This window comes from Crocodylus porosus, unplaced genomic scaffold (genome assembly GCF_001723895.1).
Source record: "Crocodylus porosus isolate Cpor-Errol unplaced genomic scaffold, CroPor_comp1, whole genome shotgun sequence".
Classification (NCBI taxonomy): Eukaryota; Metazoa; Chordata; order Crocodylia; family Crocodylidae; genus Crocodylus; species Crocodylus porosus.
In genome coordinates this window covers 13,051,777-13,075,942 of record NW_017728925.1, presented here as the reverse complement: position 1 = coordinate 13,075,942, position 24,166 = coordinate 13,051,777, and the positions used below count along the sequence as shown (strand labels likewise).

Here is a 24,166-nt window from a genome sequence, read left to right as displayed (position 1 = left end):
CAGCATCTCTGGAGTTTCGTGCTCTGTAAATGGCTTCATCAGCTGCTGCGGCGGGTTTCGGTCAGGCCGGACAGACACAGGAGGGGAAGTGAAAGCCAGATGCTGGAGCTGAGGGCTAAAAAGAGTGTTTAGATATCATCTTTCCAGCTTCTCCAGGTGGGAGCGAAGGTAGCAGAGAGTCTGTCCGTGGGGACGCGGGTGATCCGCGAGCGTAATTGGATCCTCTTAAAACTGTTTCCAACACGCACTTAGCAGGCTCACGAGTAACTTTGCTCACGTGCTGACTCCGATGGAATTGTTCATGCACAGGAAGGCACTTGTGTGCAGAGGCCTCTCTCAGAGCTGATTTAAAAGGGATGTGGCCTTGCTCCCCGGCTAACAGCAGGGGCTTGCTTCCCCACTAAGGCTTCCATTATGCCATGGAAATGGGCAGGAAGCAGGCTCCTTTCCAAACTAACAACTGGGAGGACAACAGCAGCAGCGCTAGGAATGGGCCAGGGGCTCTGCGGGGCCAGGACTCTTCGATAGGTGCCCGCAGGGGGCCTGGCAGAATGGGATGGGAACTCGTAGGTGCAACAGCAATGCCAATGAATGGGGACTTCGCACTAATGCTTGGCGCTTGTACCGCTTTTTGCAATACTTTTTCCATGATGCGTGGCAAATGCTGATTTAGTTCGTACCCATAGCGCTCAGGCTTCCAGGCGTACGTTCTGTCCTGGTTTAACAGGGCGGTTATTTGTAGTCAGTAAGTCCCAAGTGTTTATCTCGCAGGTACTTGAGGATCAACAGTTATGTAACAGCCAAGTGTTGTCAGAGGTCCGGGCACACACATGCGTGTGAGCTGCCTATTCATCTTGCTCAGCTACACGGCAGCGTGTTTGTTTTTATTACTCAGCTGAATTTCCACTGGGTTCATCATCAGAGCAATAAATGACTGTACAGAGGAAAAGGCCTCTTAATGCATGCCTCGGCTCCTGGCCTGTCTTCTGAATCTTGCCCGGTGGCTGCAGCTGCCTGGCCCGGCTCTGAATCCTCCATCCTTGCCGTCGGCAAAGCAGGAAAAACAGCATGAGTTTCCAGCCACCAGGCTGAGCTCTCAGAGCCAGCATCCAGGAGAGAAAAAAATTGTTTTGACTTGCAAATGGAGCAGATATTGCTAGGAAAGTCATTTGGTGGCTATCTAACTGGGAATGCCAAGGTGTTATTTTTAGCTTCTTTTTTTTGCTTCTTTTTCACTTAACCGCATTTCAATAAAGAGCCGCTGAGCTGAGTGCTCCTGTGGAAACCTGGGTTTAAAGTGTTTCCTACCCATAACACACAACGCCTTTCTATATGACGGAGCAAAACCACTCAGTGTTTTCCTCTTTCTTTACAGTGATCAGGTTTCCATGGTGACACAAAACCCGAGAATCAGCGCTGGCCTTCTTGCTGAAGCTGACATTTTGAGTGTATTAAAAAGATTGGTGTTTGTTGTTTTGTTTTGTTTTGTTTTTTTAACCTGAATTTGCTTCCTGGAACACATACACAAAAGCCGTCCTTTGGCTTTGTCCAGATTGATTCAACCGCATTGATTGCCTTTGGGTTGAGCCAGGGCTAGAACCAGGAAAGAAACCAGGCCCTGAAGCTAGCTATCACCCATTGATGTTGAGGAAGTTTGTGTCCCAGGCTGCACCCTTCAGCTCAGGCCACGAATCCCTGGGTGATTTGGCTCTCGGTGCCTTTTATCCAAACCCCTACCATGCTCAAAGATGCTTGGAATGTGCCTTTGGCTTTTTGCTCGTGGCGTCTGACTCCACACGCCAGACACTCATTGAAGTAAATGAGAAATCAGCACGTGGAGGCTTTGCAGGATATGACAGTTGCAGTAGTGAAGTGTGCATTCAACACAGCAGACGGGATCGTTCACCAGTTATTCACCGTGTGCCACCCGAGGACATCACTGAAAACAGGGCTGAGGATGGTTTCTTCTCCGTCCAGTTTGGCTTATTATAACAGTGGCAGAAGTCTCTTTGGAGTTGTTTCTACTAAGCTGCACTTTTTGGAAGCTGAAGGTTTTGTTTCTCCCCTGCCTGGTATCCCAGCCCCTCAGCTAGACCCCTTTGGGTGGGTGATGCACCGGCTGCGTTGGCACCTGTTGCTATTCTGCACTCTGGAGTTGGATTGTTTTCTCTAGACATAGGCATTTAGTGGCACGTGTCTTGGTTGCCTCTGCCGGGATTGGCTTTCACGCAGGTGCGGGCCTGTCTCCCAGATTATGCTGTGAAGTGACTCAGAGCATTGCTATGGGTTGCTATTACTGGGGTGACATAACGAAACACTTGTGCCATGAGGTGTTTGTTCACATTGCGTTGTGCCACAGAATTCATCTCGGAAGTTGGACGGCTCTGCAGACTGGGCTGCAACCAGATCCAGTGCGTTGGTGATGGGTGAGCTTTGGTAGCGTGGCGTTTGCAGCAGAATATTTCTGGGCTGAGCTCTAGTGGCTCCAAATGTCAGAACATCTTTGGGTTTCAGATCTGGGCGTCAAGCACATCCACCCCTGGGTCCTTCCTGAAATCAAGGGCGCTCCAGTCCTGGAGGAGGGAACAATTCAAGAGAGTGGTTCTTGAATCCAGTTTACGTGAAACCAAAAGAGCAGTGGGTGGAAGGTTGGCACCTTTGTCTCGTTTGCACCAACACCTTCATGGGTGTCACCTGCAGAGCCCAACAACCAACTAGGTCGTGGTCTTCCCCTCAACAGATCATTAATAGAAACGTGAACTGGATTTCAGGCTGAGGGGATGTGCGTCTAGCGAGTAGCTCGTAATCCTGAGCAGGTGCATGGGGCACCTGAGAGGGAAAGCAGAGTTGATAGTGCAACCTTGGAAGGAGTTCTGGATGGCAGGAGCCAGCCGAGTTAAGCAAGCATCATGCCTGCACTGGCTTATGAAAGTGCTGTCCCTAGGTATGAGCAGGCTCTGCTTGGTGTTTCTCATTTTGCCTGCCACAAAATGGGAGCTGTACGTGCTTCGGTAATGTGCCTGATGGGCCGTCCGCTGTTGCTAATGGGGATTTGCCCCATACTGGAATCCCAGAATGGAGACCCTTCCCCGGGGATGCCTGCGTCTCGTGTGTCGGTGATGTGCACCCGGTAACTCTCCTTCACCGGTGGCACTGGCTCTTCCTGCATAGCTTTGTAAAGGGGCTGGCATGGTATGGGGAAGAAGACAGAGGCTGCCTCACCCTAGGATTTTGGCTTCAGTGCCTGTTACAGAGCATTCCCCAGTGCTGCTTGCAAAGCACAAGCCCTTGGGAGGGCTCTGAGCTCGTCCATGCGGCGCTGACTAAGTGGAGGAGCACAGAACGGGTCTGGGGCTCTGCTTGGGCAGTCAGCAGAAGAGATAGTCATCAAGCCACGGTGTCTGATGTCCTGACCCTGTATACACTGCTGGCTGCCTGGGTGCTCCTGGCTGTTTCAGCAGAGTTGTTCTTGACGACCTTCACGTGCAGGATCGGACTCACTGATCCGTTGTGTGATGGGCTAGAGTCCAATCGTGCAGATCTGGGTGTTTTAGCATGTGAACGAGTGTAGCTTGTTCTCCCCCTCCCAAAGGTGCTGACAGACTTCCATGCTTTTTATCTTCAGCAGCTCATTGCGTCTCAAAATCAAGGCCAGCTTCACATGACAACTCAGGTTCAGGCCCCAGGTGTGAACTTGTTGGCTCTGTCTCTGTTTGCCGGACTGCACTGTGCCTGTGGCTCGTTGGCACCGTACAAGTAATGCCAGCAACTGTGTAAGATTTTCCGAATTATAGAAGTATCTGATGTCACACTTCCTCCCCTCCAACTGTTCTCTCCCACCACAGAATCCACCCCCAAGGGAAGAGCCCCAAGAGGAAAATTTCTAGCTTATTGACATCCCCAGGCGTGTCTAGATTTCACAGCTGTGGAGCCAAAGGAGACACTGCAGGGCAGAGCTCTGACACGAAATCTGTGCAGTCGGGAGTCTGTAGGCAATAGCTGGGGCTGGGTATCGGGAGTCCAGGGGACGGGGAGGCAGGGAGCAGCTGGGGTGAGACAGGCTAGGGATTGAAACTCCCTGCCCGATGCAGAACGGCCCAGAAAGCACATCGGCAACAAATGGAGGAGTCATACATCAGCTGTGCCTGGGGTGGGGGTCGGGGAGCGTGGCTGCAGAACAAAGGCTCTCATTTTGTTTCTCCCTTTTTTCACAAACAGCCCGTGATGGCGGCTGCAGCCCTCCCTTCAGTAGTCCATTCCTGTGTTTTCTCTGCTTCAGCTGTTTACTGGGTCACCCTAATAGACAAAAAGAGAGAGGAGGTTGACATGTGATTGGCCAGACTGTACAATGAGACCCTCTTTGCCTTCAATGAATACAGTAGAAGCTTTGAGTTGGGTTACCAGAGAGCATTGACCCCTGCTGTGCCATGCAGATCAGGGCGGGGTTGGCATTTGGGAACTAATGTTCTCTCCATTCACTTGTTCCTCACCAGGGCACGTGGGGTAGCTGAGAAGAGGGGATGTATTTCTTTGGAAATCCTGTTTGGTGCTGTAGTGCTGTGTTGTAGGGTATCTGTACTGGCTGCCTGGGAGAGGGGTGCGAATAGACACCATATGTCCCTGATCTAGCTCCCATTGCCATTGTCCTTCTTGCCAAGAGAAGAGATGCAGAGTAGAAGATGCCAAATTTTCAAAACTGCCTGCTCATTGTGGCTGACCCATCTACTCAGAGGACAGCTTGGATTCCCATCCCAGTGCCCGAGGTGTTGAGCACTGTCAGCACCCATTGAGTTTTGGGTGGACTTTGGAGTGCTCAGTGGGCACGTCTACATGAGACGCTTACCGCGCAGTAGTCTAATTGAGATTCGTAGATTCATAGTTGTTAGGGGCTGGTGAAATCATCAGGTCCGGCCCCTCTGCACTTGGGCAGGACAGACCACTGGGGTTAGATGATGTTTTTTAAAGATCGGGGTATTTTTAAAGATCCCCGGGGTAAGTGATTGTACTGCGCAGTAGCATGCTGATCAAAAACCATGCTAATAAGCTACAATGCAGTGTTATTAGGCTACTACGAAGTAACCATCACCAAAAAACTGTGCACCAGTAATTGTAGTTACTGCACATTTATTTAGTACTTCATTAAGGAAATATTGAACTAAATGCACAGTAACTACGTGTAGATGCACCCAGTTATCTCTGAAAAATCAGTCTGTTGGTGTCTCAGCTGGGACATCCCAAAGAAGTAGATGTTTGAAAACAGTGAACTCGGATATGACTGAAGCCAAGAGGGGCTATTGACCTTGGAGGTCAGGGTGTGAGATTTTTTTTAACCATGGTCTGCACTGGAGTGTCACCAGCTGATTTACGTAGGCCAGGGCACACCTACATGGGGACACTTCTGTTTCAATTTAACAGTAGCTTATTCTGGGGTAGAGCGGAGCAATTGGCTGAAATGACATCTAACTTACTGACATCCCCAGGCACATCCAGATGCCACACAAACCACTCATAAACTGAAGTAAGAGTGGATAGTGTGGCTGCAATAAGCCGATGTGAGGTTGTGAGCAGACAGAGCCATAGTCCCTTGGAGGCCCTCTGTTCATCAGCTTAACCCCGTAGGCCTTGGAAATGACAGCATTTAAACATGAGGTTCCTTCTTTTGCACTTCTCAGCTGCAGTTGGTAGCAAGGGGCCCAGTCCAGTCCTGGAGATGACACTGCCGTGTTGTGCACTGCAGCTTTGGTAACTAAGCCTGGAGTCGAGGCATCCAGTGGAGTTGGGGCCGTGTGTTTGTGTGGGACAGAAGTGAGTTCAGAATCATATGGTTAAACTGTTTGAACTGCAGCCAGCTGATGAGTTACAAGCTAAAGCAGATGGATTACTGAATAGATGGGTATTTACAGATTAGTTGAGCTACATTGAATGGCCGCTCTGGAATGGTATGTGCAGGGCTCCCATGGAATATCAATGGAGCATGGAGAAGAGGGGGAGGGATGTCCCCTGTGGAGACAGGTCAGGACATGTGCAGAGCGGGTGAACACCAGTCCTTTGGGAGGAGAGGAGGGAAGTTCCCATGCCATTCCTGCTCTAAGAGCTCAAATAGGACAGTGAAGCCAGCTGCACTTATAACTCCCCTACAACTACGCTGTCCCCTTGGGGAATTAGACACCCAGCCTTACATGTCACCCTGCAGCATTCTGTGCAGGGGACATTCTCCTGGCTGTAGGCATTGGTGTGTGCAACTCTGGACCAGTTGGTTGGCACTGTATAATAGCTGCTCCTTCAACATGTGTCTCGCACCCAAATCCAGAGCTGCAGGTACACCGTGTGTGTGTGTTTGTGTGTGTGTGTGTGTGTGTGTGTGTGTTTGTGTGTGTATTTGCTAGACCTCAGAAAAGGAGCTAATGAGCAGTTAAGTTTATTTTTAATTAACATTGCAGTTGGCAGAATTGACATGTAGATCAGAAGTGGTGGGAAGGAGATATAAAGCAGAATGTCGGTGCTGGTTCTGTTTCTAAATGTGAATTTTCAGACTTGACTTCAGTGTGGATTAACTAATAGGTTGGTGCATGTTGGTGTACTTACAGCCCAGACATGGAGCCTAGGGTTAAACCTGCTTAGAGACAAATATTTGTGTCCCATTTCTGCTGTAATTTAGATTTGCATTGGTCACTGCGTACTACAACATAACTGAAAGTGTATGGATAGCAACCTCTGGCAGGTTATTTTGAGGCATGTCAGAGCTAAATCCTGACTGAACTATTCTGTCTACCACACCAAAAATAACACTGAGTACAAAGGGGCCAGTTGACAGCGATCCAGGTTAATGCAATCAATAGATTTGTTGAGAGTAACATTTACTCTCCAGCGGCAAGCCCGCCGGTGCAGGAGCTCTATCTTCCAATGTTTTTGAACAACGTGTATTATTACACGATGGATCGCTGGATGATGAGAGGCCCTTGGGGAGGACCCTAGTATAGGAAAAAAAAGCAGTCATTTCTGCTGCACCCCTCAGCAATATTCAATGCAGAGCTTGTCCATGCAGGTTCAACTCCAGCTCTCTTATCCTCTTGGCCATTGGAGTTAATTTTAGAGATGAGAAAAACCACAGGGTGGGGCTGGGTTATGCAAGGAGAAACAGAAATCCCTTGTCAGGTTGGTTGTGCAAGCTCAGCCTTTTGCCTCCTCTCTAACCCAGGAGTAATTAGGACCTGGTTCCTATTTAATAATAAGCCACTTTCCAAGCCTGGCAGAGGGATGGGGAACAGATAAGTGGTTCTGGTTTTGGCCGACACAGCTGCAAATAGAGATTCTCAGCACCTCGGGTAGCTCCGGGCTTGACATTGGAAGTCATTGCTGGGTTTTTCTTTTGTTTTTTGCCCCAAACCCACAATGGATGTAATGGAAATAGCAAACCAGGGCATGACTGGAGGAAAACGGAGAAGCCATCAGAGTTCTAACAAAATTAAGGAATTTCTCATGCTTCCACCACTGTCGTGTATAGGCAGCTGTCTCTCTCCATCCACAGTATTTGTCCCCTGAGTTAGGGGAATCAGATCTGCACTGGAATTCCCTTCAGCTGGAGTGATTTACTATCAGCTGCTCATTCTCAGTTTCATCTGATGCCAGGAAACAATTTTTTTTTTCCTGTAATGACTGTGTGGGTGCTAGGTGAGCTCACAGTGGTAGAACTGCTCTAAACCGGAGGCCGGCTGTGCCCCGTACGCCAGCCCATGTTTGTGTGGGTGGCCTCACTGAGCAAGGTTGCATCTATATGTGGTCTCTGGAAATGCATGCTTTAAGTTAAGAATGGGAGGCTCAGCTAGGGAAATTGCTGTGTTGGCTGGATCCTTTGGACCAGGAGCTTTGAAGGGAACAAAAACATGCCGTGTTCAGTTTTTTTTCCAAACTTCAGCAATGTGAAAAAAGCACATGTGCCGGCATGTCAGCCTGCCTGAAGAAAGCATGAAAGGACTCCTACTTCTGCAGCAGCTCGTGAGCCTGGTTTGTGCAGGGTGCAGTGCTGAAGGAGCGCTGGCGTGCACAAGTGCTGCAAAAGTCGTTGAGGACTCTGTGGGAGCCGAGCATCTTTGAAAAGGAGGCCTGTCATCTCCAGCTCAAAGGTGCTATGTGTGTGCGGGCATGATTTTCCACCTCTTCAGAAGGAAAACCAAATGAAATCGGGGAAGAATTCAGGCTCCCTGCTCTGTCTCATGTCTGGAACTAAGAGGCTTAATTCCTAATCCCCGCTCCAGTCACTGCCTCACTTCGTGTGAATCACGAGATTCCTTTGTAACAGACCCTGGAGCCACAAGTTTCTCCTGTGCCAAAGCAATGAGGAGCGATACAGATGTGTGTGATGTTGCTTCCTGTCCCGTCAGCCAGACTGGACAAGGTGCAAGATCCATCCAGTCTTGTGTCCTGTTTTGGACAGTGCCCAGGACTAGATGCTTGGTGGGAAAGTGTAAGAATCTCATTGTAGGCAGAGGCAGGGTGATCTGCTCACATACGGGTCTCATCGTCATCTAGGGCTCAGAGCTCCTATGTTGTATCTGAGGCCAAATAAAGTCCAGTCAATTGGCAGGTGGAATATCTGTCAAAAATTGTAAAATAAATAAATAAATTGCCAATAGGTCCAAATAATACTCAGAAAAAGTGCATTTTTTCCCTTGAATGTGTCAAAAAACAATAAAAAAGCATTTTTCTGTCAGGAAAACTACAAAAAATGTAGATTTTTTTGGTAAAATTCCTATAATCTTTGACCGGTCAAAAATATGCAGTCAATTGACAATATTTGACCAGTCAGTCGATCAGCTTACCAACTTCTATCATAAATTGCAAGGACAGCACAGTTCTGGTTGCAAAGAACTGGCAACCTGAATACAGATACGGGGTAGAGGGGAAACTGAGGCACACAAAGGGGAAGTGACTTGCCCCAGGTCATGCTTCAGGTGTGAGCAGAACCCAGGTCTCCTGGCTCCAAGGTCAACCAGCCAGCTGATGAGACTCATAGCCCTAAGGCAGGGTTTCTTGTTACAGTCTTTGTGTGAGAGGTGATGGGGAACTGCAGGAGCTTGGGTTAGTTACTGCTGTCACCTTTGGGCCCACTGGCTGCAGCTTTGTCATGCTTCAAACAAAATAAGCATGAAGTGGGTCAGGAAATCCTGACCTGCAGAGCCAAGCAAGTGGCAGGGCAGTATGGGGCTACAGCAACTTGTGGCCTTGGTTTCTCCTAATGAAAACGCTTCTCCCTTTCCCCAGTCCATTTCAGTTCAGCTTTTGGCCTCTGTTCCATGCTTTCCTGTTGCCCTTTTGTAGTTATTTTTAATGGGACTTCAGAATTGCTCCTTGGGTGGAATGGCTCGGGGGCAGGAAGGAAGGAAGGCAGAGACTTGCGGAGCTGGAAGAATATACGTCCATCTGTTAGACTTCCTGGCGCTATTGTTCCAATGCACAGGCACTTTGCTCTCTAGGTTGTAGTGTCCAGGGGCTGCACACAGTGCGCCGGGTGCTGCAGAAACGCACCTCCCACATCACAGACCTTGTGCCCATTCCTCCTTGGCTTTGGCGGGAGTGAGAAGCATGCAGCATTGCTCCTGAAACCGTTTCACCTTTCAAGAACTACTCCAGCCTGGTTACAGGGGCCATCAAGGGGCTTGCTTGGCATTAACAAAGAGGTCAGGATGGAGCTGAGGTTGTGTTACGGCCTTTCAGCATTCATCAGGGCCTGCTGGCCACAGCCTCTCTCGGTGCCATACAGAGTCCAGGCACTGTTTCCTTTCCCTGCCATGCTGGCAGGAGTGGGATTGAGGGCCAGATGCTCACAGAGGTGGGACAGGGGAGATGAGAACTGCTGTGCATCGGGCCTGGCTGCTGGTCCCCATACATTGAATTGCTGTTGTAGGTGATTAGGTAGCAGCTGGGCCTCTGGGGCCAACTTGGCTCCACTGGGACTCCTCTGGTGGGACTTGCTGGGAAGGGGAAACAGCCGTGTGCTCAGCTAATCCAGATGACCCATGCTGGCTGCCTTGTGGGGACCTAAGAAAGAAGAGGGTCTTGCATTACTAGCAATGTGCAATCCTTGTCTACCACAGTTAAAGAGATTAAAGTAATTTTTTTGAAAAAATCTTGTTGGTCTAATGGAGGATATCATTTCTACTATAAGTCCTGATTGTCTACCACAGTGCACTCTAGCCCAACTTGGACCTGGCCAGTGTTGATACCGGAGGCCTTTGCCCTAGCTGCCCGGGGCTGTTCTGCAGAGCACCGTAGTCACCTTCCTGAGCATGGCAATGGAGAGGAAATTGCCCATCAGGGATTGTGAAGGGTTTGGGATTGTGTTCTTTATCAGGACCCTGGTGCCAGGGTTCTTGGGGGTTTTTTAATCAGGAAAAGGAAACTGTGCTGCCCTGCTGGGTTCTGCATGGAAATCCCCTGTCAAATGGTGCTGTGCTGCTTGTTCTTATTTTGGAAGAACGGGGGAACTTCTGCTTTTGTGGTTTTTTGTCTTTTAAGTCACAGAACCAAGCTGTTTTCCTCTTAGCAGCGAGAGGAGGGGGGCACTCTGTTTCCTTCTACACAGTGTCACAGTTTGGCTTATGTAAGAAGCCACAGAGTTACTACAGTTCGTTCCAACAAACTTGACATTTTGCTGGAGTGAGCGAGTTTCGGGATCTGCGATCTGCATGTGCCCTGCGGGAAGTGGGCATGGGGGGAGCATGCTTCTTCTAGTGGAGAAGCTCTGGTTTCGTGGAAGGACTCTTCCAGGTGACTGATGAACCAGCAGTGTTTCAGGGAACTGAAAATTCAGGAATCCCAATTCTGTTCCCTGATTTTCTTCTTTGGGCAGGTCACTCAGAGCCTGACTGCACATCCTGCTCAGTTGGAAAACTCCAGCTGACTGTCGTGCTCTTGGGATCAGTCTGTCCTTGCCTCCGCTAATGTTCAAGCCATCTATTGCCCATTGATGCCAGTGGTGCAAGGGGAGCTACGCACAGGATTGAATGCACCTAACAAAATCCCTGCCGTTGCCGGGGACCTGGGCACTTGTGGCACCGTTGGGGTACACCTTTCTTGGGGTACAGCATGGCATTTGAGGCCTTTGGTTGCTTTTGCACCGCAAGGGGTTGCTTTGTGGCTTGTGGTGTGGTGATGATGAGATGCTCTTAAGGACCTCTCTGGGCGTAACATCTGTGATGTAGCTGCCTGTGATCCTAGTGACTACGCCCAGGGTAGCCCCTTCCAGCCCTGCATTCCTAGAGCCCAGCAGCGAACACACCTGCTCTTAGTGCGGCAGCCTGAACCGTTGCATCGTCCCTTGCTGGGAATTACAGATCCAAAAATACCCTGGCACGGTAGTGGCACTGCCCATCTCAAAAACGGATGATGCTGTCTCCTGGGGAGTGGTGCTAGGCTCGGTTCAGTGAAGCTTGTAAATCACTTTGAATTCTGCATCCGGAAGGTGTTAGAGAAATGCAAAACCTTCATATTTAAAACAACCCGTGACTAGGATGCGTTGGTGAAGACCGCCCCGCCATCTCCTCTGCGCGTGTTGCAGGGTAATACCTTTTCTGTGTTGGTACTTACTGAGCATACCATGATAACTGATGATCATGAAAGCGGAGCTCTTAAGCCCTGAGAGTCTGTTTAATTGGTTGTACCTAATGTACAACATCCCTGTCATGCACATGGTTAAATCCTATACTTCCTCTTTAGCTGTTCAAATGCCACGGTTGGTGATTCCTTGCAGACTGGTACGAAAAACCCAGATTGCCCAACACTGTGTCTTGGCTCAAGCTTTGGGATTTCTTTTAAATCTTTCTTTAGTTCAGGCACAGACAAAGTTTCACTTTTGCTCTTCAGGCAGTTTCACGGTTTTCCATCCTGTTGCAATCTCTTGGTTGCCAAAATTGCAGGAAAGTGCTTGCTTTTAAACTGTTTCCACTGGAATTGTAGAAGTGGGAAATATTTTTGAAGCTTCATTTGAAGAAGAAGGAGGGAAGGATGGTGTTTCTGCTATCATTGTTATAGCCCTGGCTACACGCTCCTGAGCAGTGGCCATTTCTTAAAGCCCTTTGACCCCCCTCCTCATTAAGCAAATGTTGGTTTCTGCCTGCCCCAAAATCTGAGACCCTGCAGTGATTAGAGCAGAGGATCACATGCTAAACTTAGACGTGCTGTGACCAAGCACCTCTGGTTGTCCTCTTGAGGCACCGCGGGTTTATTTTCCCAAACGCTGAGCTCTTCCATTTGAGGTCACTTGGAGCTGCCATGTTCAAGCAGAAAGTGTCAAAACATTTGAGACGCTCCAAATTCACGGCTACCTGGGGAAGAGGTTGTAGGAGTACTGGGATATATTTTTGGAGGTTTGTGGCTCTTAGCAACCTATTTTGATGGCTGATGCTTTCTTCTCGCGGTCCAGCCTCCTGTCCCCTACCTGCTACAGGGGAGGAACGGAAACCTCCATGGAGAAATAGTGCTGCAAGTGTCAAAGTGGGGCCTTAGCTTCTCTATGTCTCTGCTTGTTTTTGCTTCCGTAATTTTTTTTTGACTAACACGTATAAAACGCACAATCAGCAGGGGGATAAAAGGGAAATAACGAGAAAGTTAATGCCAAGAATAAGCAAATTTGAAAAAGACCCAACCCTAGCAACTCCTAGAGTGTTTGGTGTAAACCTGCTGGAAATCTGTACTCTTTGTGCGTGATCTGCGAACAGAGAACTTGTGGGTATTGTATAGGTCAGCAAAAAAAGGATGAATGAGTGAATGAATCTTACAGTCTTGGAAGTAGGAAGGAAATGGAGTTTGGTCATCTGAGCAGCAAAGCAGGGCATTCCCTCTGCATGTGACACCAACTGCAAGAACTGTACCCATTGCAAAACCGCTCCAGTACTTTCCATTCCAGCTGCGCGGTGGTGCTGCACGTGATTCACGGATCAAGCAGTGGAAAGTCTGTACTTGCTGGTGTGACGCTTTGTGTGGGGTTGTTTCATTCATTCCTACTGATCATTCAGATTTCTGCATTGTCACTTTGCAGTCCCGAGTTATGCTGTGGGCCGGATCCAAAGAGGTACAGAGCACCTCCAGCTCTTGTTTTCTTGTGCTGGGAGCTACTCAGCCTCTCAGGGGATCAGGCCATAAAAGTGAAGTAAGTCAGTTAACGCCAGGCCTGAATTGGTGTAGCGAGATGCACTCTGAAGCTGGGATCATAGCGGCTACACAGGAATCCATGTAAAATGCTGCACATAATGATCGTTTCCCCACCCCATCATGGTGCAGTTGGATAGTTTCCTTCTGGGGTGGGGTTGTTTCCTCAGCAATTCCTGGTGTTATCTGTCTGGGGGAGGACATGGGCCTAGATAGTCCAGGCCTTCCATTTGATGGCAAAACTGCATGTTGGGAAGTGATTATAGGACACGTGTTTTGTGGCAATAAAACACACAGCTTTGGACAAGGTAATCAGGTTGGAACAGCTTTTGAAACCTTGGGAAGGAGCTCCTTTTAGGTAGCCTGGGTCTAAGGGCCCATGTCAGCCCCCGCAGCACAGCAGAATAGAAACCTAACCTTTACGTGAGTGCAGAGTCGGTCTCTTCCATTGCCGGCGCTTCCCATCCCTGCCCCGCTGACCCTCAACTCACGGCTTGTGTGTTTGAGGAGCTTTTCAGGAACAGCTCCTCCAGAATAGGAGCATCTTCCTGTTTAACTTAAGCTTTGAATATGGACAGGTTGAAGGTACAATGAAGGGAGAAACCCTCCTCACATCCCCCTACTTGGACAGATCTCTAAGGAATTCCCGTGCCATTAGGGGCGGATTGAAGTGAAGGACCCCGGTGCATAGGCAGACACCCCTGCTCCCCCAGCAGAGGTTTTTAAGTCTTTGTTAGTGGAAGCTGTCTGCTGTGCTCCCGACTGAGCATCACAATGGCTCACTTTCCCCTTCAAGGGGCTGATGTATTGAATGCCCCCCGAGGACTGTGATGGGGTGGGAAGAAGCAAGGGCAGGTGGCAAGGGGGGATGGTTAGTAATACCTTTTCAGTTCTCAAGACGACCATCCAGAGCTTTGGTCTCAGCGCTGTTAGATCAGTTGGAAGAAAGCTGGCTCCAGACTTGGGCACGTGCTTGTCTGTGCTGGCCCAGTTCAGCCGTGTCCCTCTGCAGATGTGCTAAAGCCACATACAGGCTAGTGGGGAGACCATGGTGACCACAGGCATGTATCCTTCAGGGGTGTTATCTCCTCCTGGCTTACCCTTGTGTGTCCCAGTAAAGCCAGTGGCATGGAGTTTGCATGTACAAGCCTGGCACAGGTGACACTTTTTCCTGAACTGAAGGGTGGGGCGAGGTGGGAACTTGATCTGGCTGAGAACTGGGTGTGCTCATCTCATCTCTGTCTCCCTGAGACCTGTGGCTTTGTCGCATCTGGACTCCACCAGGATCCTCCTCTTCTGCTTGCTGCCTGCATAGCTTCAGTCCCAGTAGCTACTCTGGGAGGGGCTGTGAAGTTGGTTGCGGGCCACCTTGGCCTCTGGTTGGAAACGCTAGTGCCATTTCATCCCCAACCCAGGGTTTGGGTCAAAACCAGGCAGCATTCGTTGCTCAGCTGGGATGGGTGTATGTCTGAGTAGGAGGGCAAGCTCCCACGTGGGGGCCTGCTCCCGTGGAGAACAGTCCTGCCAGGCTTTCCTCCCTGCTGCTTTGGTTTCTGTAGCAGCACAAGGTATCTCCTTCTCCTGGGCAACAGGTTCTCGGAGCTTTCTGACTCGCCCAGCGTCCCAGCTGGCAGCTGGGATCCAGGCCAAGAGCGCCTCGCAGGCTGCTGCCGGAGCTGGCAGCTGCCCAGAGGGCTGGGGCCAGCCTGTTTGCTTAGCACGTGCTTGACCCTGGCGTCGCCTCAGGTGTGTATCCCCTGCAGAAGGCACGAAGGCGAGCAGCTGGCCCGGGTTAGATAAACAAGGGAGCAAGGAGTCCCCAGGGTAGTGTGCAGGAACTGTGTGCACGTGTGCTTGCACGTGCACACCCACATGCTAGCCAGGCTACGAACCCAGCTGCAGTGTCTCACTAGGCCAGTCCCATCTCTGGAGTTGCCCCTTGGAGGGCTCTTACCAGCCACAGTTTCTCCTAGTCGTTTCCTCCATCTCAAAAACATAGCTGCACTTTGAAGGGAAAAGCCATCGGTTGCCTGGAGAGAATCTCCAAGCCCCCACGTGCGGCATCTCACCGTCTCTAAGCTAGCAGGCTCAACTGGGTCCTGCTGTCAGGCGTCGCCTCCATACGGTGAGCGTGGGGTTAGTGTGTGCTGTGCCAACATGGTTTGCTTTTTTGGTGCAGAGGAAAGGCTAGAGCCCCCAGGGCTTAAGAGGATCTGGATTAATCCTCTTAGAGGGAGCCTTTGACTCAGCAAATGGTGGAGCACGGCTGTAGCTGAGGAGTTGCCGTGGGGAGTGGTCCTGACTTACCATTGCTGATCTGCAGCGTCATTGCCTAGCAGTTGTGCCAACTTTGCCAGACAGAGGCAGTTTGGACAAGCACATGCAGCACCCGATAGTCAAAACTCCCAAACCCCAAGCGCGAAAGCTTCTCTTTGCGGGAGGAGATGGCCTCCTGCATGAAGACTTGGAACGTGGACAAGGCGGGTCGACTCCCAGCCGTGCCGTAACCAGGCCGACGTGCCCTCTGATTTGGGGTGTTCAGCTTGAACAAACTGAAGCTTGACTTTTAGAAACATCTGTGGTTCCTCTGCACCTCAGTTGGAGCTGTGAGTGCGCTGCACCTCAACACCAGACCCAGGAACCCTAGTTAGGTGCCCCAAATGTCTGGGCACTGAAAAACAAAGGGCAGTTTTTCCCATTTGTGTGGATGAGGATAATAGCACAGGGTAGGTTTTATGTCGTGCGTGGAACTGCAGTCATGCTTGCGGAGTGCTTTTGAGCTCTGTAGCTGCTGCTAGAGAGAGAAACTGGTATTGGCACATAGATGCCTATATGCTGTGGTGATGGGCACAGGAGTGAGTTATGCCAGACCCCGTGACGTGAATCTGTCAGAAGTATAGTGCATTCACTGCCTCCCCCTGTGACCCATCGCAACTAAATCAGTCCCCTCCTCTGGGAGCTTTCCTTGCACTTTTTGTATCCAGGGCCGTCACACCCACTGGCCATTTTCTGGGCTCTCTCTGTCTCCGAGCTTCCCAAACTGAGTCAGCCTCTTGAGCACATTACCTGATCCAAGTTGCTGTCCCGGGCTGGCCGGTGGCTCGGTTTCGCTGCTGTTATGTATTACGTAAGCAATGATGACACTGTCGAGCAGTGAGATAACAATGGCCGTATTCCTCGTGTGTGATCCTTGGAGTGCAGATTGCCAAAGGGATTGTGCTGCCACCCCCGGAGAGGGCAGGGCCTCAGGAGAGAGTGGGAGTGGGTGCTATAGTGGGTGGAACAAGTCCACGTTGTGCCAGCTGTCAGCTCCAGATCCCTGGGTAAAACCCACTGGGGAGCCCTGCCTTCCTGGCTGCCAGCAGAGCAAGCATTAGCTGCTGCGTGTGGGGTCCTTGCTCTGAACGTCAGCTCCTTCTGCATAGCTGGGCCTGGCATACAAAGTGGCTGAGCACCGAAGCTCAGTGTGGGAGTTGCAGTGCTGTGGGGCCAGGCTTTCCAAAGAGGTTGAATGCAGGGTTTCAGGCACTTGCCCCCCCATCTCTGGCTGATGCACAGTGTGCGTTTGGACAAGGCTCAGGGAGGTAGAGCAGTTGGGAGTGGGCTGGCTCTCCTGGCACCGCCCTGTGCTGCTGTGGGGTGTTGTGGTGTGCACTGATAAGGGGGAGTGGTTCCTGTTGAGAAGAGCTTCCTCACTGCACGGTGTCCACCCACCCACCCACGAGGAATGCTGTCATCTGATTTGTGTGTGTACCTGTAAATATGCAAACCCTGTCACCTCTCTGAGCCCTAGCCACTTCCTCTCTGGGGACAAGAGCGGGGCTGGGTGCCCCCTCCCCTGCTTCATGGAAATGACTCTCTGCTTGTTTCCCTGCATTGCAGAGCTCCACGCAGGAGATTGGGGAAGAGCAGGAAGACGGCGTGATCTACAGCATATCGCTCCGGAAGGTGCAGCTCCATCACACAGCCAACAAGGGGCAGCGATGGCTGGGGGTGAGCAGGGTGGGGGCACTGGGCCAAACTTCCCATTGCTTTTTCCCCCCGCAGCCCTCCCCACTGAGCTCTCCTGGAGCGATTCTGCTGCCTGTGGCAGCTGGAAAAGATGTTGCCATTGCTTAGCCTGTAACCATCACTCTGTGGCCTCTCTCACTGTGTTGTGTGGCCTGGGTCATAGGGTGTGCGGTGGGAGCTTGACTTGGGAATGTGGCTGCTGGAGGCAGAGGTGTCCCACACTAGCCAGTGCAGGGGGAGAATAGCCCTGGGGTTTGGGGGCCCGGACAGGCGGGCTCAATACACCATGCCTGGGTGCTCAGCCCACCCGCTCCTTCCTTGAGCCATCTATGAGGGAGCGTCCCTATGCTGGGTTCTTCTGCAGGGCTCCTGATCCTGACCCGACCCCGGGCTGTAGCAGGAAGGGAGAGAGTGCCGGCCCTAGGCTGTGGGGTGAAAGGAGAGGAATTCCTCTTTCTTGCAAAGCCGGAAGAGAATGGAAAGCAGACTGGGGTGGAGCAGGGGTCTCCTGGGAGGTGCTGGATTCCCCCGTTTCCATGGGACACAAAGCTGCTCAGTATTCCTCGAGCCTTGGCCCTTTCTGTTCCCTGGAAAGGGTAGAGTTAAGGCTGCCCCTTCTCCCCATCTCAGAGGGAGTAAGACCCTTTTACCTTCAGCCTCGTAGAGCCCTCAGCAAAGCCTCTTCTGCTGTGCTGGAAACAGCAGGGCAGGCCTGGGGTGAGAGGCGGAGGTGGGCGGCCAGCCCACAGGAATGCAATATCAGGGATGAGTTTTCCGGCTGTCTGACTCCATCGCGTTCCCGTGTCTGCCTGGACAGGCAAGGAGTGCAGCAGAGCGAAGCATCCCAGAGCTCTGATGGCTCCACGCCTGGTTTTCCCAACTGCCCAAGGAGGGACGTGTCTGGCTGATGCGGGAGATGTGGGAGCTTTGGGGTTTGCAGTGACTGGAAGGGAAGAGGGGCCGTGCAGTGGTCATTGGGCTTCCTGCACTCTATTTTTCTTCCCCCTCCTTTTTATTTCTTTCCTTTTCTGCAACTTTTCTCTGCTTCCTGGAGTCAGTAAACACTTGTGCTGGGTGGGTCTGAGCCAAGCCTGGGGGGTGAGCTGGGGAGCTGCAATATGGCAGCCCTCTGAGTGCAGGGGCAGTGGGGACCCAGGGGCAGAGAGTGAGGGTTGCCACGGGCATGTTGAACAAGCTGCATTTAGTCACAAATGGCTCTATCAATAGAGCATGGGGCTGAGAGCCAAGAATTCCCTGGTCCTGCCTGGGGGCTGACTTTGTCCCCCGGAGAGGAGCCCTGCCCAGGGTAAGGCAAAAGTGCAGCTCCTCATGCAGATGCATGTAGGGGCAGGTTCTCAACAGCCCTGCGGCGGCTGCAAAGGGCCTTCCAGCCTCCTGCTTGGGAGTGACATCTCTAGGAACAATGCTGGGCAGCTGGGCTATCCCCCAGCCCCATGATGCCATGCTTGGGACACCAGCTTTAGCGGGAAGTGCCCTGGGACTTGCAGGGGAGCTGTCCTGTTGAAACTCCATGTGTGCGCCCCTCTGGACAACAGTGCTCCTGGCCTCTGCTTGCATTGCTCTGTCTCGCCCCCAGCCTGACATGTCTCTCCCTCCCCACTTTGCAGTTCGAGAACGAATCGGCCTTAAACCTCTATGAGACGTGTAAGGTGCGGACCATAAAAGCCGGGACCCTGGAGAAGCTGGTGGAGTATCTGGTTTCAGCCTTCAAAGGCAATGACTCCACCTACGTTACCATCTTCTTGTGCACTTACCGGGCCTTTGCCACCACCAAGCAAGTGCTGGACCTGCTGCTCAACAGGTGATGTTGCCCCTCACCTCTGATGCGCCTTGAGGGGCTGGGGGCATGCCAGGGGGTCGGTACCCTACCCATCCTCAAGTTCTCATGAACAGTGCATGTGTTTTTCTAAAAGGATCTACATCCTCTCTTCCCTTCTAGCCCTGTCATGGCTGTCACTGGGTCGCTCCCACCTCGGACCAGAATTCGCCCTCCCACATCCCCTGTGGGGGTTCCTCGTGCCCCTATCCAGCCTCCAGACTTCCTCAGGGTGGCTGGGCTGACTCCTCACATGTAGCCCAAGCGAGCAGGCTGCTTGCTGGTGGGATAGGGAGGGCTTCTGCAGTGCTGGACTGGCCCACGTGGTCCCATCTCCGAGCAAGGCAGAGGCTGACATCTCGGATAGGGAAGGCACCTGTGCAGTCCCACATGTCCCAGAACCCTCCCTTCTGCCAGCCTTGCTGCAGCCGGTCCTTCTGTGCCATGGGGAGATGGAGCATAATGCATATAATGGGAAATAAGGGTGGGGCCAGCCCCTATGAGCTCGAAGACTTTGGCTTCTATGCCTTGAGCCCTTTAGCAAATCCCCCTTCGCTCTGCAGCTGGAGCATCTGGCCCACACCTCCCCCTCCAACTCTCCTCCACTTCTCTATCTCCTCGTGCCTCCCCAGTGCATTTGCTGGGCCTCCGAACAATGGGGCAGTGTTTGTGGGAGCGCATACCAGGGAGCACATGTCTCGCTTTTGTGCTTCGGGAGGTTCTGGCTGTCCTAGGGATTGTCTCGGCATTGTGCTATGCCTGGAATCCGAGTGGCGGTGGGTGGGGGAGCGCAGGCCTTGTGGACGAGAAGGCTCTTAGTGCATAGGGGGGATTGCAGCCAGGCTCTGCTCTACACGGTCCTCCTTACCCTCCCCACTTCCCAATGGCTAGCCAGCTTTGCCCAGTATGGAGATACCACAAGGCAGCCCCAGAGTGAACCAGGTGCTGTCCGTCTGCTTTCCTGCATCTGGTCATGGCCGTGCTCTCATAATGAGTCTGGTCAGTTGTACATAGGTTAATGCTGGGAGGGACAATTGCTTTCTGCCCCCCGGGGCTGTTGCTTTAGGCTTTGATGTCTGAGAGAGGGCTGCCAAGGAGTGTGTGCACAAAGCAAGGATGTAGCTTGAACTGCTCTGTCGTGCCCCTCCAGGTATGGCAAACTCCACCCGCAGGCCAACGGGGACCATGCCAGACATGCTGTAGATGAGCGGCTGGAGCTGAAAAAGTGAGTGTATCTGCTACCACTCCACCCAGGCTGCTCCTGGAGTGTCTTTGGGGAGCTGGGCCAGGGCAGGTGCAGCCTTCCCCAGGTGACAAATCCAGGCATGTGCTAGGTCTTGACCTCTGCAGTGGGATTGGCTGTGTAGGCAGGATGGCCCTGAGCTGAGCCTGGTCAATGCTTAGACATGGTTCTGGATTGGGCGGGTCCCCAGAAGCAGCTAGGAGTCGGCTTCGAGCCTCCTGCCCTATTCGCATGTGTCTAGGTCACGTTCCTTCCCCTTTCTTGAAACTGGCTGAGCTGTTTGCTGCTGCCATGCCCTGCAGCAGCAAGTTTCACAGGGTGATTGTACCCATGGTGGAGAGTGGCTGGGATATCAACGCATGCGGGCTCACAGAGGCTGGGTCTGCCTACTTGTGTGTGGCTGCTTCATGCATCCCTGGCACTCATGCTTGCCTCTCTGTGTGCTTCCCCAGCACCATCTCCTCCATCCTGGGTGCCTGGCTGGATCAGTACTCAGAGGACTTCCGGAAGCCCCCTGACTATGCCTGCCTCAAGCAGCTCATCTCCTATGTACGCCATAACATCCCTGGCTCGGACCTGGAGCGCCGAGCACGGATCCTGCTGGCCCAGTTCCAGCAGCAGGAGCGCAGTGAGGCGGAGGCCGAAGGTGAGCAGTGCTTCCTCCCCACGTCTGGTGCCCCCTCCTGCTCTGTATGGGGCAGGTGGATCTTGGGCTTCCCCAGGGGCTCAGATGTGGAGAGCTGCATGCAAAGACCCCCTGTGGCAGGGACGTGAATGGAGAAAGGAGGGTGAGTGCCTGAGGGATTGCCAGGGCTGAAAGAAACCTGCTGCACAGTCAAAGGCAAGTTGGGGTGAAGTGAATTAAGGATGCTTTGGTTCTGAACGTGAGGGCTGATGCAGGGGGTTTGGGCAGATGAACTAGCTAGCTACCACTCCTCCTTGTAGTTAATCTGGATTAGTCTTCCCATATCAGTGAGGTCTGATCTGTCTTTCCCTGCGCTCGTCAGGCCCTCAGACCTCTCGCTGTCCCACAGAAGGGGCTGCAGGCAAGTTCAGGTGACAAACGATTGTCTAAGGCAGCCTCTCCAGCACCAGATCCCCCCCAGGAGGGTGGCATTCCTTGCAGAGACGTGATGTGTGGGCACCTCCATCTGCCCTGCCAGTGTGTGTGGGATGTGTGTGGGTGTATGTGTGCCTGCACATGGGAGCGGGGGTGGTCTGGGCACATGTGCAAGAGGAGCACTTGGGGTGTGGGAGGGCTAGCAGGGATGGGGGGTGGGGCAAGGGAGTTTGCAGTATAGCAAGGGGGGAACAAGGGGACATGCAGTATAGCAAGGGCCAGGGGGCTTGCAGGTCATCCTTAGTTTTGTCCCCCATGTCTTGCAGCCGTGGACCACACCAGCTGCACCTTCCAGATCGTGGAGGAGAACGGGCTGGGGGAGGGCAAGCCGGACTTCCTCTCCTTCTCCCCGGAGATGGTAGCCGAGCAGTTCACGCTGATGGATGCTGTGAGTATTGGTTTGGCAATAGGCATTGATTGCTTTCTGGGCACATGCTTGTGCCCAGCCCATGAGCTGTCTGCCAATCTGCCTCGGCCTTTCACTGTCTCTCCCCCTTGCTCCCCACATCTCCTGCTTCCCCCGTTGTCTTCTCAGACATCCCCAGACAAACCTATCTCCATCCCTTTCTCTTTCAGGAGCTGTTTAAGAAAGTGGTTCCGTACCACTGCCTGGGCTGCATCTGGTCACAGCGTGACAAGAAGGGTAAAGAGCATCTGGCACCCACCATTCGGGCTACTGTCTCCCAGTTCAACAGAGTCACCAACTGCGTCATTGCCATGTGCCTCGGGGACCGGTCGCTCAAGCCACAGCAAAGAGCCAAAGTGGTGGAGCGGTGGATCGAGGTGGCTCGGGTAAATGAAACTGGCCCCTGGAAGTTGTCTCTGGTTGTTGGCGGGAGGTTTTTGTAGCACTATGGTCTAGGGCAGCATTGCTCAACCTGTGGGGTGCAACCCAAAAGTGGGTCGTAAGAATATATGAAAGTGTCACAAACAAACTTTAAAAATGGATTCTCCTTTAAAGGGGAAAAAGATGGGAAGCCATGTCTTTTCCCTTGCAGGCTGGCAGAGTTCCAGCCTGCAAGGGGCTGCTTGTGGCCCGTATGCCCCACACACTGGAGAGCTGGGAGTTGGGGGGGCACCAGGTTAGGAGTGAGGGCCACTAGGTCAGGACTGTGCCATCAATGTTTACAGATGGTACCTGGTACAAAAAGGTTGGGAACTGCTGGTCTAGGGCTCCACTTTGCAGTGCAGAGCCTTGTGTTTTAATCTGTTCTGCCACCGGCTCACTCTGTTGTCCCAGGTCAGTCCAGGGGACCTGGGCAGGTCTCTTCTATCTATGCCTCAGCTTCCCCAAGCCTGCGCAGCCCCAGTCACCCATTAATCTGTTTTAAATGACCTCCCATCCCAGACAGGGATATGAGCAACCTGGCAGAGGTGGGCCAGGAGTGGGCAGGCTGAAAGGGGTTGGGAAGTGCTATGGACAGAGCCCCTGTTGGTGGGCAGCAACCTGTCTCTGCTGTCAGTGGGCTGGCACGGATTGACTGAGCTGAGGATCTGGCCCACCTGTCCCCATTGCCCAAGGGGGAGTTGATAATCCTTTTTGTGCGCCATCTCCAACTAACATCCAGCCCTGTCACTGGCTTGTGTCCCCCTAGGAGTGCCGCATCCTGAAGAATTTCTCCTCTCTCCGTGCCATTCTTTCTGCCTTGCAGTACAACGCTGTGCACAGACTGAAGAAGACCTGGGATGAAGTGTCACGGTGAGCAGAGTCCACTAGGGTCCAGCTGTTGCTGGAGAATAGGCAGCTCCCCTCTGCCTCACGTAGGACTCATGTCACAGGGCTGCCCTATTGTAGTGGGGTCCCCTGGTAGCATGAATGTGGCCTGGGTGACCTTGCTAGCTCTAGCCCTGTCCAAAGCCCTGTTTTTGGATGCAGCATGTCCAAAAGCCAGCGTCCAGGGTAAAATACCAGAAGTATCCTGCTAGTGTGGATATAACATGAAGAAGGTCTACCAGTGCTACCCAGTGGTGCCATGAAGAGCTGTGTGCCCTTGAGGGGCCTAGCCAGCCTGAGAATGTCTTGCAGTGTCAGCAAATCCACCAGCCAGTGGGAAAAAGACGTGTTCCTTGTGTATGCTGGGAAAATCTCCTGCAGTACTCAGGAGAGGAGAGGGGAGGCAGCTCAGTCGGTGGGGCTGGGCTCAGGCAAAAAAGTGGAGGAAAAAGGTGGGGCTCTTGCATTCCAGCAGCATTGGGGGTTAGTGAATGCTGCCCTAAGAGGGGTATAGAGAAGTGCAAGGGCGGGGGTTGTCCAAACCAGGAGGCAAAGAGTGGTGCACTGTTACTCATGCCTCCTTGTTTCTCTGTGAGCAGGGAGAGCTTCCGCACATTTCATGAGCTATCAGAAATCTTCTCTGACGAGAACAACCACTCGCTGAGCCGGGAGCTTCTCATCAAGGTACGAGGAGTGCCATCAAAATTTGTCTTAGCTTGTTCCACCTGCTGCTTTCATCCCCCCAGCATCCTGCGTCACTGCTGACCATGGGCTCCAACCCCAGGCTTGCAGGGAGGAGGTTGCAGTGGGGCAGGGAGTTCTGCAGCAGTGTATACCACGAGCTGCTCAAGGTCTTAGAGAGTCTTCAGGGCATGCCTTGTGTTCACCAGCATTTCCACACACTCTGCTTGCCCATATAGATGCTGATAGATGTGTTTCTCAGGCTGAGTGTGTATCAGGCCAGATTGGGCCCTGGTTTGAATTTATTTAAAGCTGAGCTGTTTACACACCCTCTGCCCATGGGGAACAGACCAGGAGCATATCCTGTAAGCCCAAGCAAAAGTTTGCCCCAAAGACCCTACAGCCTTGCAGCCT

At 52.3% G+C, this 24,166-nt stretch overlaps 1 protein-coding gene across 3 annotated transcripts in view; it reads left to right on the top strand.

Annotated features, from left to right (window-relative positions):
- Positions 1 to 24,166, top strand: part of RALGDS (ral guanine nucleotide dissociation stimulator) — a 97,161-nt gene that overhangs the window by 64,803 nt on the left and 8,192 nt on the right. For all 3 annotated transcript variants that reach the window (XM_019540859.1, XM_019540857.1, XM_019540858.1), the window contains exons 2-9: positions 17,029 to 17,139; positions 18,786 to 18,979; positions 20,145 to 20,219; positions 20,690 to 20,883; positions 21,624 to 21,745; positions 21,934 to 22,149; positions 22,953 to 23,056; positions 23,671 to 23,755. In XM_019540859.1, the coding sequence (XP_019396404.1) occupies positions 17,029 to 17,139; positions 18,786 to 18,979; positions 20,145 to 20,219; positions 20,690 to 20,883; positions 21,624 to 21,745; positions 21,934 to 22,149; positions 22,953 to 23,056; positions 23,671 to 23,755 (1,101 nt within the window). The remainder of the gene's footprint in view (positions 1 to 17,028; positions 17,140 to 18,785; positions 18,980 to 20,144; positions 20,220 to 20,689; positions 20,884 to 21,623; positions 21,746 to 21,933; positions 22,150 to 22,952; positions 23,057 to 23,670; positions 23,756 to 24,166) is intronic.